This window comes from Astyanax mexicanus, chromosome 4, assembly GCF_023375975.1.
Source record: "Astyanax mexicanus isolate ESR-SI-001 chromosome 4, AstMex3_surface, whole genome shotgun sequence".
NCBI lineage: Eukaryota > Metazoa > Chordata > Actinopteri > Characiformes > Acestrorhamphidae > Astyanax > Astyanax mexicanus.
The window spans coordinates 19,840,661-19,852,743 of NC_064411.1; the positions used below are offsets into that span (position 1 = coordinate 19,840,661).

Consider the following 12,083-nt stretch of genomic DNA (forward strand, 5'->3'; position numbering starts at 1 on the left):
TTACGACAACTCTCCTTCACGCTGCAGTCAGTGGCTGGTCTCCTCTCGAATAACATGTCTGTGTGTGCTTGATGGAGCTCTGCAGTTCATGTCAAGTCTGTTTTAACGAGGTAAACATTTCTGTGTGATATAAACGATACTGTTCAGGTGTTTGTGTCCCAGCTGTGTTAACATTTCCAGAGCATATACCATGTTAGCTAGCTAGCAAACTAAAGTGAACTATCAAGCTAAATAAGGTAGCTACAGAAGCTAGTGTGAATTGTCTCGGCTTAGTGGTGCTTACAATGAGCAGTTCCCGTTTCCAAGCATGCTTCAGCATATTTCAGTCCACATTGCAATGATAATGCGTTCGTTTTGTGTTAGATACATGCCTGTTTGAACATGTATTCGTGTTGCATCTGTGGAGCATCGTTTCAGTCTCTAAAAGCGTATGTTCTACATTGCAAGCTCCATCGCAATGAACCACGGTGCATTTTCAAGTGTGTTGAAAGTGGTTGTAAGCAGGTGTTTTCTGGATATGGAGCATTAAAATCTCACTTCTATCGCCAACATAATGCTACGTCCTCCGTTGCCCAGGGTATTGCTTTAGCATCACTTAAATGCACAGTTTCACTTTGTGAACGTCAGTGTGATGGAGTCAAAGAATTGGTTGCTCACTTAAAGCAGCACTTAGTCGAGGGACGTGCTGTGAGCTGCCCAGTAAGAGGCTGCAAAACTGTGTTCACTGTAAAATCTTCATTTACTTCCCACATGTCTAGAAAACACAGACACTGTTCTGTAAATATGATTTGTGAATCATTCACAAATACAAATATTGAATGTCCTTCTACAAGTGAGCATAATGTTGCTACCCACCAAGAAACTGCCAGTGTTTCACATGCAGAAGAAACTGCCAGTGTTTCACATGCAGAAGAAACTGCCAGTGTTTCACATGCAGAAGAAGCATTTGGGGACGCGCCTAATTTCAGTGACTTGTTTCTTAGAAATGTGTGTATGTTTTACATAAAATTACAGGGGCAGCATCTTATTCCAGCGTCTACTATTCAGAACATTGTTGAAGAGATTCAGAATATACATGAATTGGGACAGGCCTATACTTTGAATAGATTACACTTGCTACTGAAAGATTTGTCAGTATCAGATGAAGATATTGAAAAAATCTGTGATACAGTGAAAGAATCTGACTTGTTCTCAGCTTGCCACACAGGACCTATGAGAACAGCATACTCTAGAGCCCAGAGCTTTAAAAAAATGTTTAATTACGTGGAACCTAAGCGCATGTTTTTAGGCAGAGATGAGAACAGAACAGAAAGATTTGCATATTATGTTCCTGTGTTAAACACTTTGAAGAGTATGCTAGAATCCAATTTTTGGCAGGTGCTCATGTCAGTAGATTGTAATGATGTTTCCGTGCCAGATGTTCTCTGTGACAGCCAAGATGGTAAAGTGTTTAAATCCAACACCTTTTTTCAGGAAAATCCAACTTGTCTTAAACTGGTCTTATACCAGGATGCATTTGAGGTGGTGAACCCTTTGGGTTCTGCAAAAAAGAAGCACAAAATATTGGGTGTGTACTTCTCACTACTAAATTTGCCCCCCCATGTTCGATCAAATGTTGATCACATGCAGCTGGTTTTGCTGTGTAGAGAGAAGGACTTTAAAGAATTTGGCCATGCCAACGTTTTTTCCAAGTTGGTGTCTGATTTGAAAGTCCTGGAGGAGACAGGGATAACAATGGCAGATGAAACCGTTGTTAAGGGAACTCTTTACTGCATTGCTGGAGACAACTTGGGCTCTCATTGTGTTGGTGGATTTACAGAAAATTTCAGTTCCTCAGAATATTTCTGCAGATACTGTCTAATTTCTCGAACTGAATTTCAAGGTAACCCAACTTCATGTGGACCAGAGCGCACCACTGAAAGTTACAAGTCTGCAGTTGATCAGTTAGAGGATGAAAATGTGCCAGATGTTCAAGGAATAAAGTTCAGGTCAGTCTTTAATTCTTTGGAACATTATGATGTATGTCTGCCTGGTTTGCCCCCTTGTCTTGGCCATGACCTCTTTGAAGGTGTCCTCTCTTATGATGTTGCACTTTACCTGAGGTATTTTGTGAAGAAAAAGAAATGGTTCACATACTCCATTTTGAACAGGTCTATTAAACAGTTCAAATATTCATCCACAGATGCTTCCTCCAAGCCATGTGAGGTCAGTCCTAAAACACTTAGGCTTTCTGGTCATGCTATACAGAATTGGAATTTTCTAAGGCTGTTGCCTCTAATAATTGGAGACAGAGTGCAGGATCCACAAGATGAGGTGTGGCAGTTAACTCTACAACTGAAAGACATTGTTGATTTGGTTTGTGCTCAGAAAATTTCAAGGCCTCAAGTTGCTTACTTGGATGCCCTCATTCAAGAATATTTAGATTCAAGGACGTCACTGTTTCCAGAAAACAACTTGAGACCAAAGCATCATTATTTACGGCACTATCCAGGATTGATTCTAAAATTTGGCCCACTGATCCGATTATGGACTATGCGCTTTGAGAGCAAACATAGTTACTTTAAAAGATGTGCAAGGCATTTGAAGAACTTTAAAAATCTGTGTCTCAGTCTTTCAGAAAGACATCAGATGCTTCAAGCTTCAATCTTTCATCTGGTTCAGTGAGTCCTCCATCCTTACAAATAAAAAACAGCTCACCGTTTTACTCTGAGCTTTACAGTCAACAAGTTAAAGATGCAGTCTGCCACTTTGGCTTCACTGAAATAAATGCAAAGATTTCTGGAGATGTGCAGTATAATGGATTAACATACAAGAAGGGACAGTTTTTTGTCATTAGGAATGACGACTCAGTAGAATTTGGTGAAATCATTCTCATTGTAGTGAAAGATTGTTCAGCACTTCATTTTCTGATGAGAGTATATTCAGTGGAATTTCTTCCACACTACCATATGTACTCTGTGAAAAATGAAAGTGGAAGATTGCATTGTGTACACATTAATGACCTGATTGACATGTGGCCATTGTCATCTTACATGAAGAATGGATATCAGATAGTCCCATTGAAGCACAATGTGTTGTCAGTAGATACTTAGATGTCAGTTGGACAAAGGTGTTTTTGTGTTTGTGTATCTGACAGATATGGCAGAATCAGAAATACAGAAGATAAGCAGTGCCATTACTGCAGTGTTTCCTGATCTTCCTGAAGCAGTTCTGAATTCAGTTATAGACACATTGAAGGCACTTGGTGCAGAGACCACAGATGATCTGAAGTACATTACAGAAGGAGACTTGCTGCCAGCACTGAAGCCAATACAAGCCAGAAGACTTGTTGTTTCCTGGGCGCAGAACAGTAAGTCTGTTAATGTGTAACAGTGAAAAACTGTGATCACTCCAGGACATAGACGTTAGTAATTTAACAGCAAATTACCTTATTCAATGCTTAAATGTCTGTTACAGATTCCGCCACTCCAACTCCAACCTCGGTATGTCCCTCTCCAGTTTCTGCATGCTCCACTCCACGTTCTGCCTCTCCCTCAACATTGTCAACCACATCTACCTCATCATCCCCAAGAGGCAGTTCATCTTTTCAGCCAGGCTGGGCAGACAGTTTTCAAATACCATGGCAAAAGCTCCCTGAAGAGTTACTGCAAAGTCTGGAAAGACAGAAAAGACCTAGTCCACGGCTACGACGAGAGATGATTAGAATTGTGGTTTCTGAAATTATGAAGGTGTGTAATAACCCGACCAAACACAACACTACAGAGATAGGCAAAAGAATGGTGGCCAAGTATCCTAAATCGCTACAAGATGTAATTGAGGGTGATGTAGTTGGATCTGGATATCATTCACTGGTCAAGCAACTTCAGGCACGAGTTGAGAATGTCAAACGACCCAACACATCAAAGATTAAAAAACGTAAGGCAGTTTCAGATGGATCTGACACAGAGGAAATTCCAGCTGAGCACAAAGCAAGTGTTCAAGACACATATGGCTGTGTAAAGTGGGAGCTGAAATATTTGCCACTCTCTGAGACTGAGGATAGTCAGCAAGAAAAAAAAGAAAAGATGAAGACTATGTTTGAAGAGATGAATTACAGTACAGACGCCGTGAAAGAATTGGTACAATGCACCTTTTACACACAGCGTAAAGACATCAACAAGGGGACCAGCATAAGGCAACTAACCCAAGAGTGGCCCTTTTTGTTCAAGGAATCTGGAATGGTAGTACACTTCCAAGAACTTACTGGTGTCAGTCTAATGGAGTGCTTCCATGCCAACGTGGACAAGAAGTGTCGACGCCTCTTAAGTTTCTTTAAAACTGTTGATGCACCAAAACACAAACAGGTTCTGGATGTTTTTATCAAGTTTCAGACTGAGAGAGGCCAATTGGATGGTTGTCCAGGAGATGTCATCGAGATGGTACTTCTTTTACTGGCTCATTTTGGTGAAAAAGAGGATAACCTGTTTCATTATGTCGATAAGACATGCCTAGCCAGAGAGGTTCAGATGGAGAAGCTGCCAGCAACACCCTGCATTATTGTGTGTGGTAAGTAAAGCCCAAAAAGTGTAACCAAACTCTCTAAATCTGCTGGTGTATTGACAGCCTATTCTACTATTGGCTTACATTGTTACAGGTAATGTTGTACAGTTTATGGATACTGACCATTAATTTGCCTGGTACCAAGCTCAACCAATGGCTAAATTCAGTGTAGAAATGGCATTTGTTATGTCCAATTTAGCAAGTACAATTGTATTAGTATAAAGTGAGGAATGTGTGAAATGGCTACAGCAGTCCAACTTCAAAACACTGTAGAGAGTTCTCTGCCCCGCTCACCATTCAACAGATGCAAAGCTCACATTGGCAAGCAAAGACAAGTCATGTATAAGTTTGCAGTGTTTTTACTGTTTGCACATTATAAAGGAACTCAAGGAATCTTAATGAAGCTCAGTGATTGGCTGTTCATAAGATACAAGTTATTACACAAAATGTAAATTTGTAGCCATTTCACACACTCACTCTAATTTAATCCCTTTTTATTGAGGTTTATTTATTTGTTTTATTGTTGGCCTTGTTAATCTTTTTAGGGTCATCCTGCTTTACTGCTGGGATGTTCATGTTGAGCATCGACCAAGAGGTTGTCAACGACCACATCACTTCTTTCGTACCTGCCTTCTGTCTGCTGTTTGGCAGTTACTACTGTTTCAACATACACTACCCAGTGGAACTACGGTCAACACTTGAGTTCCTTCAAAGGTATAATTTCTTTGTTCTAAAACATTTGGGCACCTGTTTTATGACTGTTCAGTTTCTGTTTATATATTAAACAAGTAAAAATAACCTAATTTATAAATTAAAGTTAACAAAAAATCAGTAAGAAATTAGAGAGAGTGTGTGAAATGGCTACAGGATTGTAGTTTGTGCAAAAACTTATGATCAGCATATATCATCAGATATTAAGGAAACGTTGGGTTTAAGCTCATATTTAATTGTATAATATTAATTAATAAGGGTTGAGAAACTTTCAATCAACACAGTCTTTTTTTGTTGTTGTTTGGTAATTAATGTATTTATTTACTTTTATCAAGGTGTTTCTTCTCGATAAATCCCGAAAGAGGCACCAAAGTCCAGTGGAAGAAAAACAAGAAAGCACTTCCTGTCAATCCCAGAGTCCTCACTCTTATTGCTGACCTTGCAGACCATGAGTGGACCTAGACATTCCTTATGGACAATATGTTAAGGTACAATGTATGTTCCATGTTGTCACTGTCCAAAGAAAAATAAGTATGTCCAAAAGAGTAGATTTACAGGAGAGGCTAAAAATGTGCCTTAATTCCAGTGTAGGTTAATGTAAAGATTTTTTACCCCCCAGGTGATTTTGGAACATATTGCTCCGACATTTTTCACAGCATGTAAAAATCAACAAAAAAAGAAGCTATATGTTTTTTTGTGGACAGTGACTTAAAATTGTTGTTAAAATTGTACCAAAAAACTACTGGAAGTTCTGAGAATCACTGTAAGTGTACTTTTACTTGGAAAATGGCTGCTATAGTTTATATAGATACAAGTTTTATATTACACTGTTTTATGAGGTCAGTGAGGTCAGTGGTTTTGTTTAGCAAACCAGGTGATTTTATGGCAATTTTATAGTAATTTCAGGAATCGAAAACAAGTGATTAGAGTCACTGAGGTTATTGTTTTGAGTCTATGCAAGATGCACATTTTCATTACTGTTATACTGAGCAGTTTCAAAACAATTGTTATTGTTGTTATTTTGTAATCATTTAATAAAGAGCAGAATTTTGTTTACGGGATCAATAATTTATTGATCAATAAAATGTTTAATACAACTTTGACCTTGATGTAATTATTTGATTTTATGCAAGATGGTGTTACATAATGCAGATTCATTGTGGATTTAACAAAATAAATATTAATCTGACAGTATTTGTTGTATTTAAACTGTCTGTAGATTAGACTAACTTGATTACAAAACTTATTTAACAGCGGCACACTTTAATAAACAAATCTTCTTGAATATATGTTAGATGTGAAATAGTTACATTAGTATGTTCATTTCATGATAAAACCCTCATACTTCATGGCCAAACCTTAACGAAATGTATATGGAATAAATCAGTTGTTATATTACAGACTGAATTCATAAAAAAAGAAAAAGAAGTGTAATTTATATGGATTATATGGCAAACAGTTTCTTTATATGGCACAAATTGTGTATATATAAAGTAAAATATGGATTTAAATTCTAACTTGAAATCAACAGTACATTTATCTTTTTACTGCAACGTTAGGGCATATTGTAATGTATTTTTTTACGGTTATTTCTGACAATCACATTTATTTTACTGTAAATACTATAGGCTTTTTACAGTGTAATATACTTTTATTCACAAAAATATATTGTAAACAAAATAGTTCATGAATGTGAAATTTACGGTTGCCAAGAATTATACCGTAATAACTTATACATGTGCAACCGTTTATTTTACGGTGAAATACTGGCAGCTGTGGTTGCCAGAATTTCACCGTAAAAAAAACGGTTGCCAAGAATTATACTGTAATATCTTATACATTGCAACCGTTTATTTTACTGTAAATACTATAGGCTTTTTACAGTGTAATATATTTTTTTCCACAACAATATATTGTAAACAAAACGGTGTGTGAATATGAAATTTACGGTTGACAAGAATTATACCGTAATAACTTATACATGTGCAACCGTTTATTTTACGGTGAAATACTGGCAGCTGTGGTTGCCAGAATTTCACCGTAAAAAAAACGGTTGCCAAGAATTATACTGTAATATCTTATACATTGCAACCGTTTATTTTACTGTAAATACTATAGGCTTTTTACAGTGTAATATATTTTTTTTCACAACAATATATTGTAAACAAAACGGTGTGTGAATATGAAATTTACGGTTGACAAGAATTATACCGTAATAACTTATACATGTGAAACCGTTTATTTTACGGTGAAATACTGGCAGCTGTGGTTGCCAGAATTTTACCGTAAAATAAACGGTTGCAATGTATAAGATATTACAGTATAATTCTTGGTAACCGTTTTTTTTTTACGGTGAAATTCTGGCAACCACAGCTGCCAGTATTTTACCGTAAATTTTACGTGTTTTTTTTTACAGTGCACAATGCATCATGATTTACAGTTAACAGCGCAGCTTACTACGCAAGCTTTATCAGCATTCCTTTAGAATATAAGGAAGGTGTGTGTGTGTGTGTGTGTTGAAACATGGATCCATACAATGGCTTAAAGCACGGCTCAGCCACTCTGGAATTTGTGTTAATGCAACCGGTGCTAGCACATGATAATGATGGAGTGTCCAACTACTTAGTGGACTAAATAGTCTCTCCCTATATAGCGCTATACTAATGAGGGGTTAGGGAGCCATTTTTTGTATTTTAACCTACTCTGCAAACCACTCACTTTAATGACTTCCCCCTGGAGTGTATAATATCCTCTCCGTTCAATGGCTCTTCAGGGTCTTTAGAATTGGGGTAGACGGCTTGGTAGCAGCGAGCCTCTAATTTGGGTGAGACGGATACGTTGGCTGCTTTGTATACTACCGTGGATGGTGTGAAGAATAACTTGTCCTCTCTCTAACAAGAATTCAAGTTAGAATTTTTGCCGTCATAATCTGCATCTTTCAGATGAGCAAGTACAAAGTGCTCGCCATCTGACAACGTACAAGTAGTTACAACTTTACCTACTACTACCATGCCTTCCACCGTCTCCTAGCTCTCTGCCCTTGTCACCACTTGTTTTGCAATGCATTTCACTTTCATGGGAGCCTCCCTGTTGTAGGGTGCTGGCCGTGAAAACCTTCTGTGGAAACAAAAGAGCAGAAACAGATAATTATGATTTTGTTTTTGCAGTTTTATTAATAACGTTTCAGCTTCACTCACTACATTGTATTACCCACAATTCAACTATGAAATATGCAAAGAGAGAACAAACCATAATGGTAAATTGTTTTGGGACAACGTGATGCCTTTTCGCTGTCATAATTGATTAAAAAATATATAATAATATGAAAATAAACTGAAAAAAATATATTTTCATCGTTTGGTAGAGATGAATGGTGTTGTTTCTACCCGGACACTTTAAGAAGCGTTATAGAGGAGGAAATAAGGGCCTTATGGAGAGCCTACCCTCTTCCAATCTCCGCTGTTACATCAGCAAACCTCTAGAGGGAGTCCAAAATGAATGGGGCTGAATGGAGTTAATTGGTTATTATAAATATTAAAGCAGAATGAAATTGTTTAAGAGGTGGAATATAGTAAATGCGCACAGTAAACTATAAGAAGTACTAAAACTGCTGTCTCTCTTCTATATTGTCTCTCAGCTCTTTTCGCCTCTTTTCAGCAGCTTACAGTCAGTCAATAATGGCTACAGTGTAATATGGCTACAGTGTAATATGGCTACAGACAGGGTCAATGGTAGTCTAATGGCTAAATTAGGTAAATTAAAGGAGGATAATATTATTTATAGGATTTTAGTGTTAATGTCAGGGGCATATGAACATCTGAATGAAGGGGAAAAGCTGAAACTCTGCAACATGAGCTGGATGAACTCTATACCATGAAAGCTGAAAGGGCATTTGTTAGGTCCAGACAAAGATGGATTGAAAAGGAGGAAAAAATTCTGCATATTTTTTTAATTTGGAGAAATCTCATTTTACAAATAATTTGATCCAGCAACTAAATATTGATGGGGTGGTTACTAAAGTAGGATCCTACTAAAATAGGTAAATAATGTCTGCACTTTTACAGTAATGTATATACATCTAGATACTGTGAAAGCTCTGCGGGTGTATTCCTAAATTCTCTGCCTAGTGGTAAATCTATTAATCTATATCAAAAGGAATATTGTGAAGATACTATTATTTTAGAAGAAGTCTTTGAAGTCATCTAAAAAAGATCCACTCCTGCTTGAAAATTGGAGACCAATATGTCTGTTAAATAATGACTATAAAATGTTCACTCTAATATTTGCCAAAAGCATTAAAGATGGGATGGATTTGATTATTGATGAAGCTCAATCAGGTTTTATGAAAAATGGATACATTTCAAATAACATTAGATTAATTTGGGACTTGTTAGATTATTCAGCTTTATGCTCTGATAATCTTATTCTCTTTCTGGATCTTTATAAAGCATTTGATTCTATTGAACATGCGTTTATTTTTCATTCTTTAGACAAATTTGGTTTTGGAGATTATTTTCCTAAAGCTGTCAGAACTATGTTTAATAATGAAAATTGTTTTGTTAAATTGAAATCCGGCACCTCACCTAGATTTGAGATTTGAGATAAATGTATCATAACAGCATAGCAACCACTCTTTACACTCTTCAGACAGAAACAGCTTAGCAACGATTTTAACTTTTCAACATTATCAGCGTACTTTTCCAAGCCAACTTAAAGTTCCTTCACGAACTTTGCCTTTTCTAGTTCGAATTACAGTTTTAATGTGATTTTCAAAATGGTAATTGCGATTTTTCATATCTTACATACAGACATTTTTTTTAATCCAAAATATGCGAAAACGCTGCTCAATTCTTAAGCGTTTATCGTGTTTTAGGAAAGCAGCCAGGTAAGTCTGCGATTTCCCGTGGTGAAAAATAGTGTAATATGTGACTGTGTTGCTAATCAGTCGTGTAGTGTGAAAGTCTAGCCAACTGAACAACTCATAGTTACACATAATTACAACTCACAATTAAAACGTGACAATATTTATAAAATGTCTCGCGGGAAGAAAAATCAGTTTAGTGTGGACTTTTTAAGAGGGATCTGGCAACCCAGTAGTGATACAGCGAGTGTGGTCGCTGAGCAGTGAGAAGCAGCTCTCAGCAGAAGATGAAAATTCGGACGTTTGTATACAACAGAGGTCACTAATGCACCCGAACCCAAACGCACCCAAACCTACTGAGAAGGACTTAAAGGGGACATGAAACATTTCAAGTATTTACCCAGATAGCCACCGAGTGCTGGCCCAGTACTGGGCCTTAGCTGGTTTCTGACTGTCCTCAAAGGTGGCCCAGAACCGGCCACCGGACTCGGCCCAGTGTATTTTTGAACGTAGGACCAAGTCTGGGCCTTATTCGGTTTCTGACTCCTCGAAGCTGGCTGAGAGTCGGTCACCGGACTCGGCCCAGTGTCTTTTTGAATGTAGGACCAGGTCTGGGCCTGCACTGGTTTCTGACTGTTCTGGAAGCTGGCTGAGATCCTGCCACCGAACTTGGTCCAGTGCCCAACACAAGTTAAGCAAAACTTTTGTAACTGAAGGTACTTTGTCTTTTACTGTTGGTGAATTTGTTTTCTAAGAACTAGGAGGTTCAGGAACCTACAATGTTATTCCTACTACTACAAGCTACAAGCTATTTGTACATAAAATTTATGTAAATAACCACTTTGTACATCAGTACATCAATATGATTATTATATATTATTATAGGAAACACTAATAAGGAATTTACCATTGGTTTAAATAGAGTATTCTGTTTACTCAATTAGTGTTAATGAGAGAAAAACTTTGTCTGGAAGCTCAAAGAAAGACATAAAACAAAGATTTATATTAAATTTACGTTTAATTCATAAAGTTTACATATTTAAAAAATAAAGGGAAAAAAAGATAACAGAAACAGATTACAATTTGCAAATTCTTTTTAACTCATTCAATTGAATACACTACAAAGACAAGAAATTTAATGTTGCAAATATTCACTCATTTTGAATTTGATGCCTGTAACATGTTCCAAAAGTTAAGACAGGGGTAACAACATTATGCATGCATTATGAAGACCAAATACGAGAACGGAGACCCCGGACTGTTTCTTTAACTAGCTGAGCTCCGCGGTACAGTTAAAAAGCTCCCCACGACAGTGCTCTTACTGCCTCTCCCTATTAGGCTACAGAGGGGCATGTAGTGTTGTGTTACAGTGTTTGTTGTTGCGCCGCTAAAGTATGGAGGATGAAGAAAAAGAAATCCAACTGATTTGAAAGAATCAGGAAAAAACTGAATTGTGACCCCAAGAATCAATTTTGAATCGAATTTTGGGATTCCCAAAGATTCACAGCCCTACTTTGTACTATGAAAAACATTGGTTTAATAGGTTCGCCCAAACAAAGGTTTGGCACCTGTGGACTTCTTGTTACTTTTTACCGTATTTATTTTTATTTGTATCTGTTTGAGACGGAACAAAAGGGACGGCACAGCAACATCGCGGCTATAACCCCTACTGCAGTAACAACTGCTGAAAATGAATGAGGGTCAACAGCTTAAAAATGTCGCCGCTGCAGGCCAAGGCAGGAGCAGTGTCACTACCCGATCTGTACCCCCTGCCCGATTTGTTCCGCGCATGCGCACGCATTGAAAACTGAGCAGGGGCACAGATCAGGTAGCCACGGCTGTTACACCAGCCGTTGTGCGCATGCGTCAACAGTTTTCGGCTCTGTGAGGTCGCTGCTCAAGCTTAACTTCCGTTTTCTGAATTATAGATAGACTGATAGGTGTTTAAACTAAATATATTTCGAAAATCAAA

At 37.5% G+C, this 12,083-nt stretch overlaps 4 protein-coding genes across 4 annotated transcripts in view; all 4 read left to right on the forward strand.

Moving 5' to 3' along the window:
- LOC125801145 (zinc finger protein 850-like) overlaps window positions 1-12,083 on the forward strand; it is a 503,810-nt gene that overhangs the window by 370,813 nt on the left and 120,914 nt on the right. The gene's annotated exons all lie outside the window — the stretch shown is intronic.
- The window catches only part of LOC125801143 (zinc finger protein 420-like), a 151,807-nt gene that overhangs the window by 32,812 nt on the left and 106,912 nt on the right, over window positions 1-12,083 (forward strand). The window lies entirely within an intron of this gene.
- On the forward strand, window positions 31-4,173 carry LOC111195868 (uncharacterized). The gene is made up of 4 exons (XM_049478980.1): window positions 31-110; window positions 3,137-3,349; window positions 3,457-4,106; window positions 4,150-4,173. The coding sequence occupies exons 2-4, from the start codon at window positions 3,139-3,141 to the stop codon at window positions 4,171-4,173; spliced, it is 885 nt and encodes a 294-aa protein (XP_049334937.1). The 5' UTR covers window positions 31-110; window positions 3,137-3,138.
- LOC125801536 (uncharacterized) lies at window positions 4,114-6,353 on the forward strand. Its single transcript, XM_049478351.1, has 3 exons — window positions 4,114-4,545; window positions 5,085-5,253; window positions 5,586-6,353. The coding sequence occupies exons 1-3, from the start codon at window positions 4,218-4,220 to the stop codon at window positions 5,710-5,712; spliced, it is 624 nt and encodes a 207-aa protein (XP_049334308.1). The 5' UTR covers window positions 4,114-4,217; the 3' UTR covers window positions 5,713-6,353.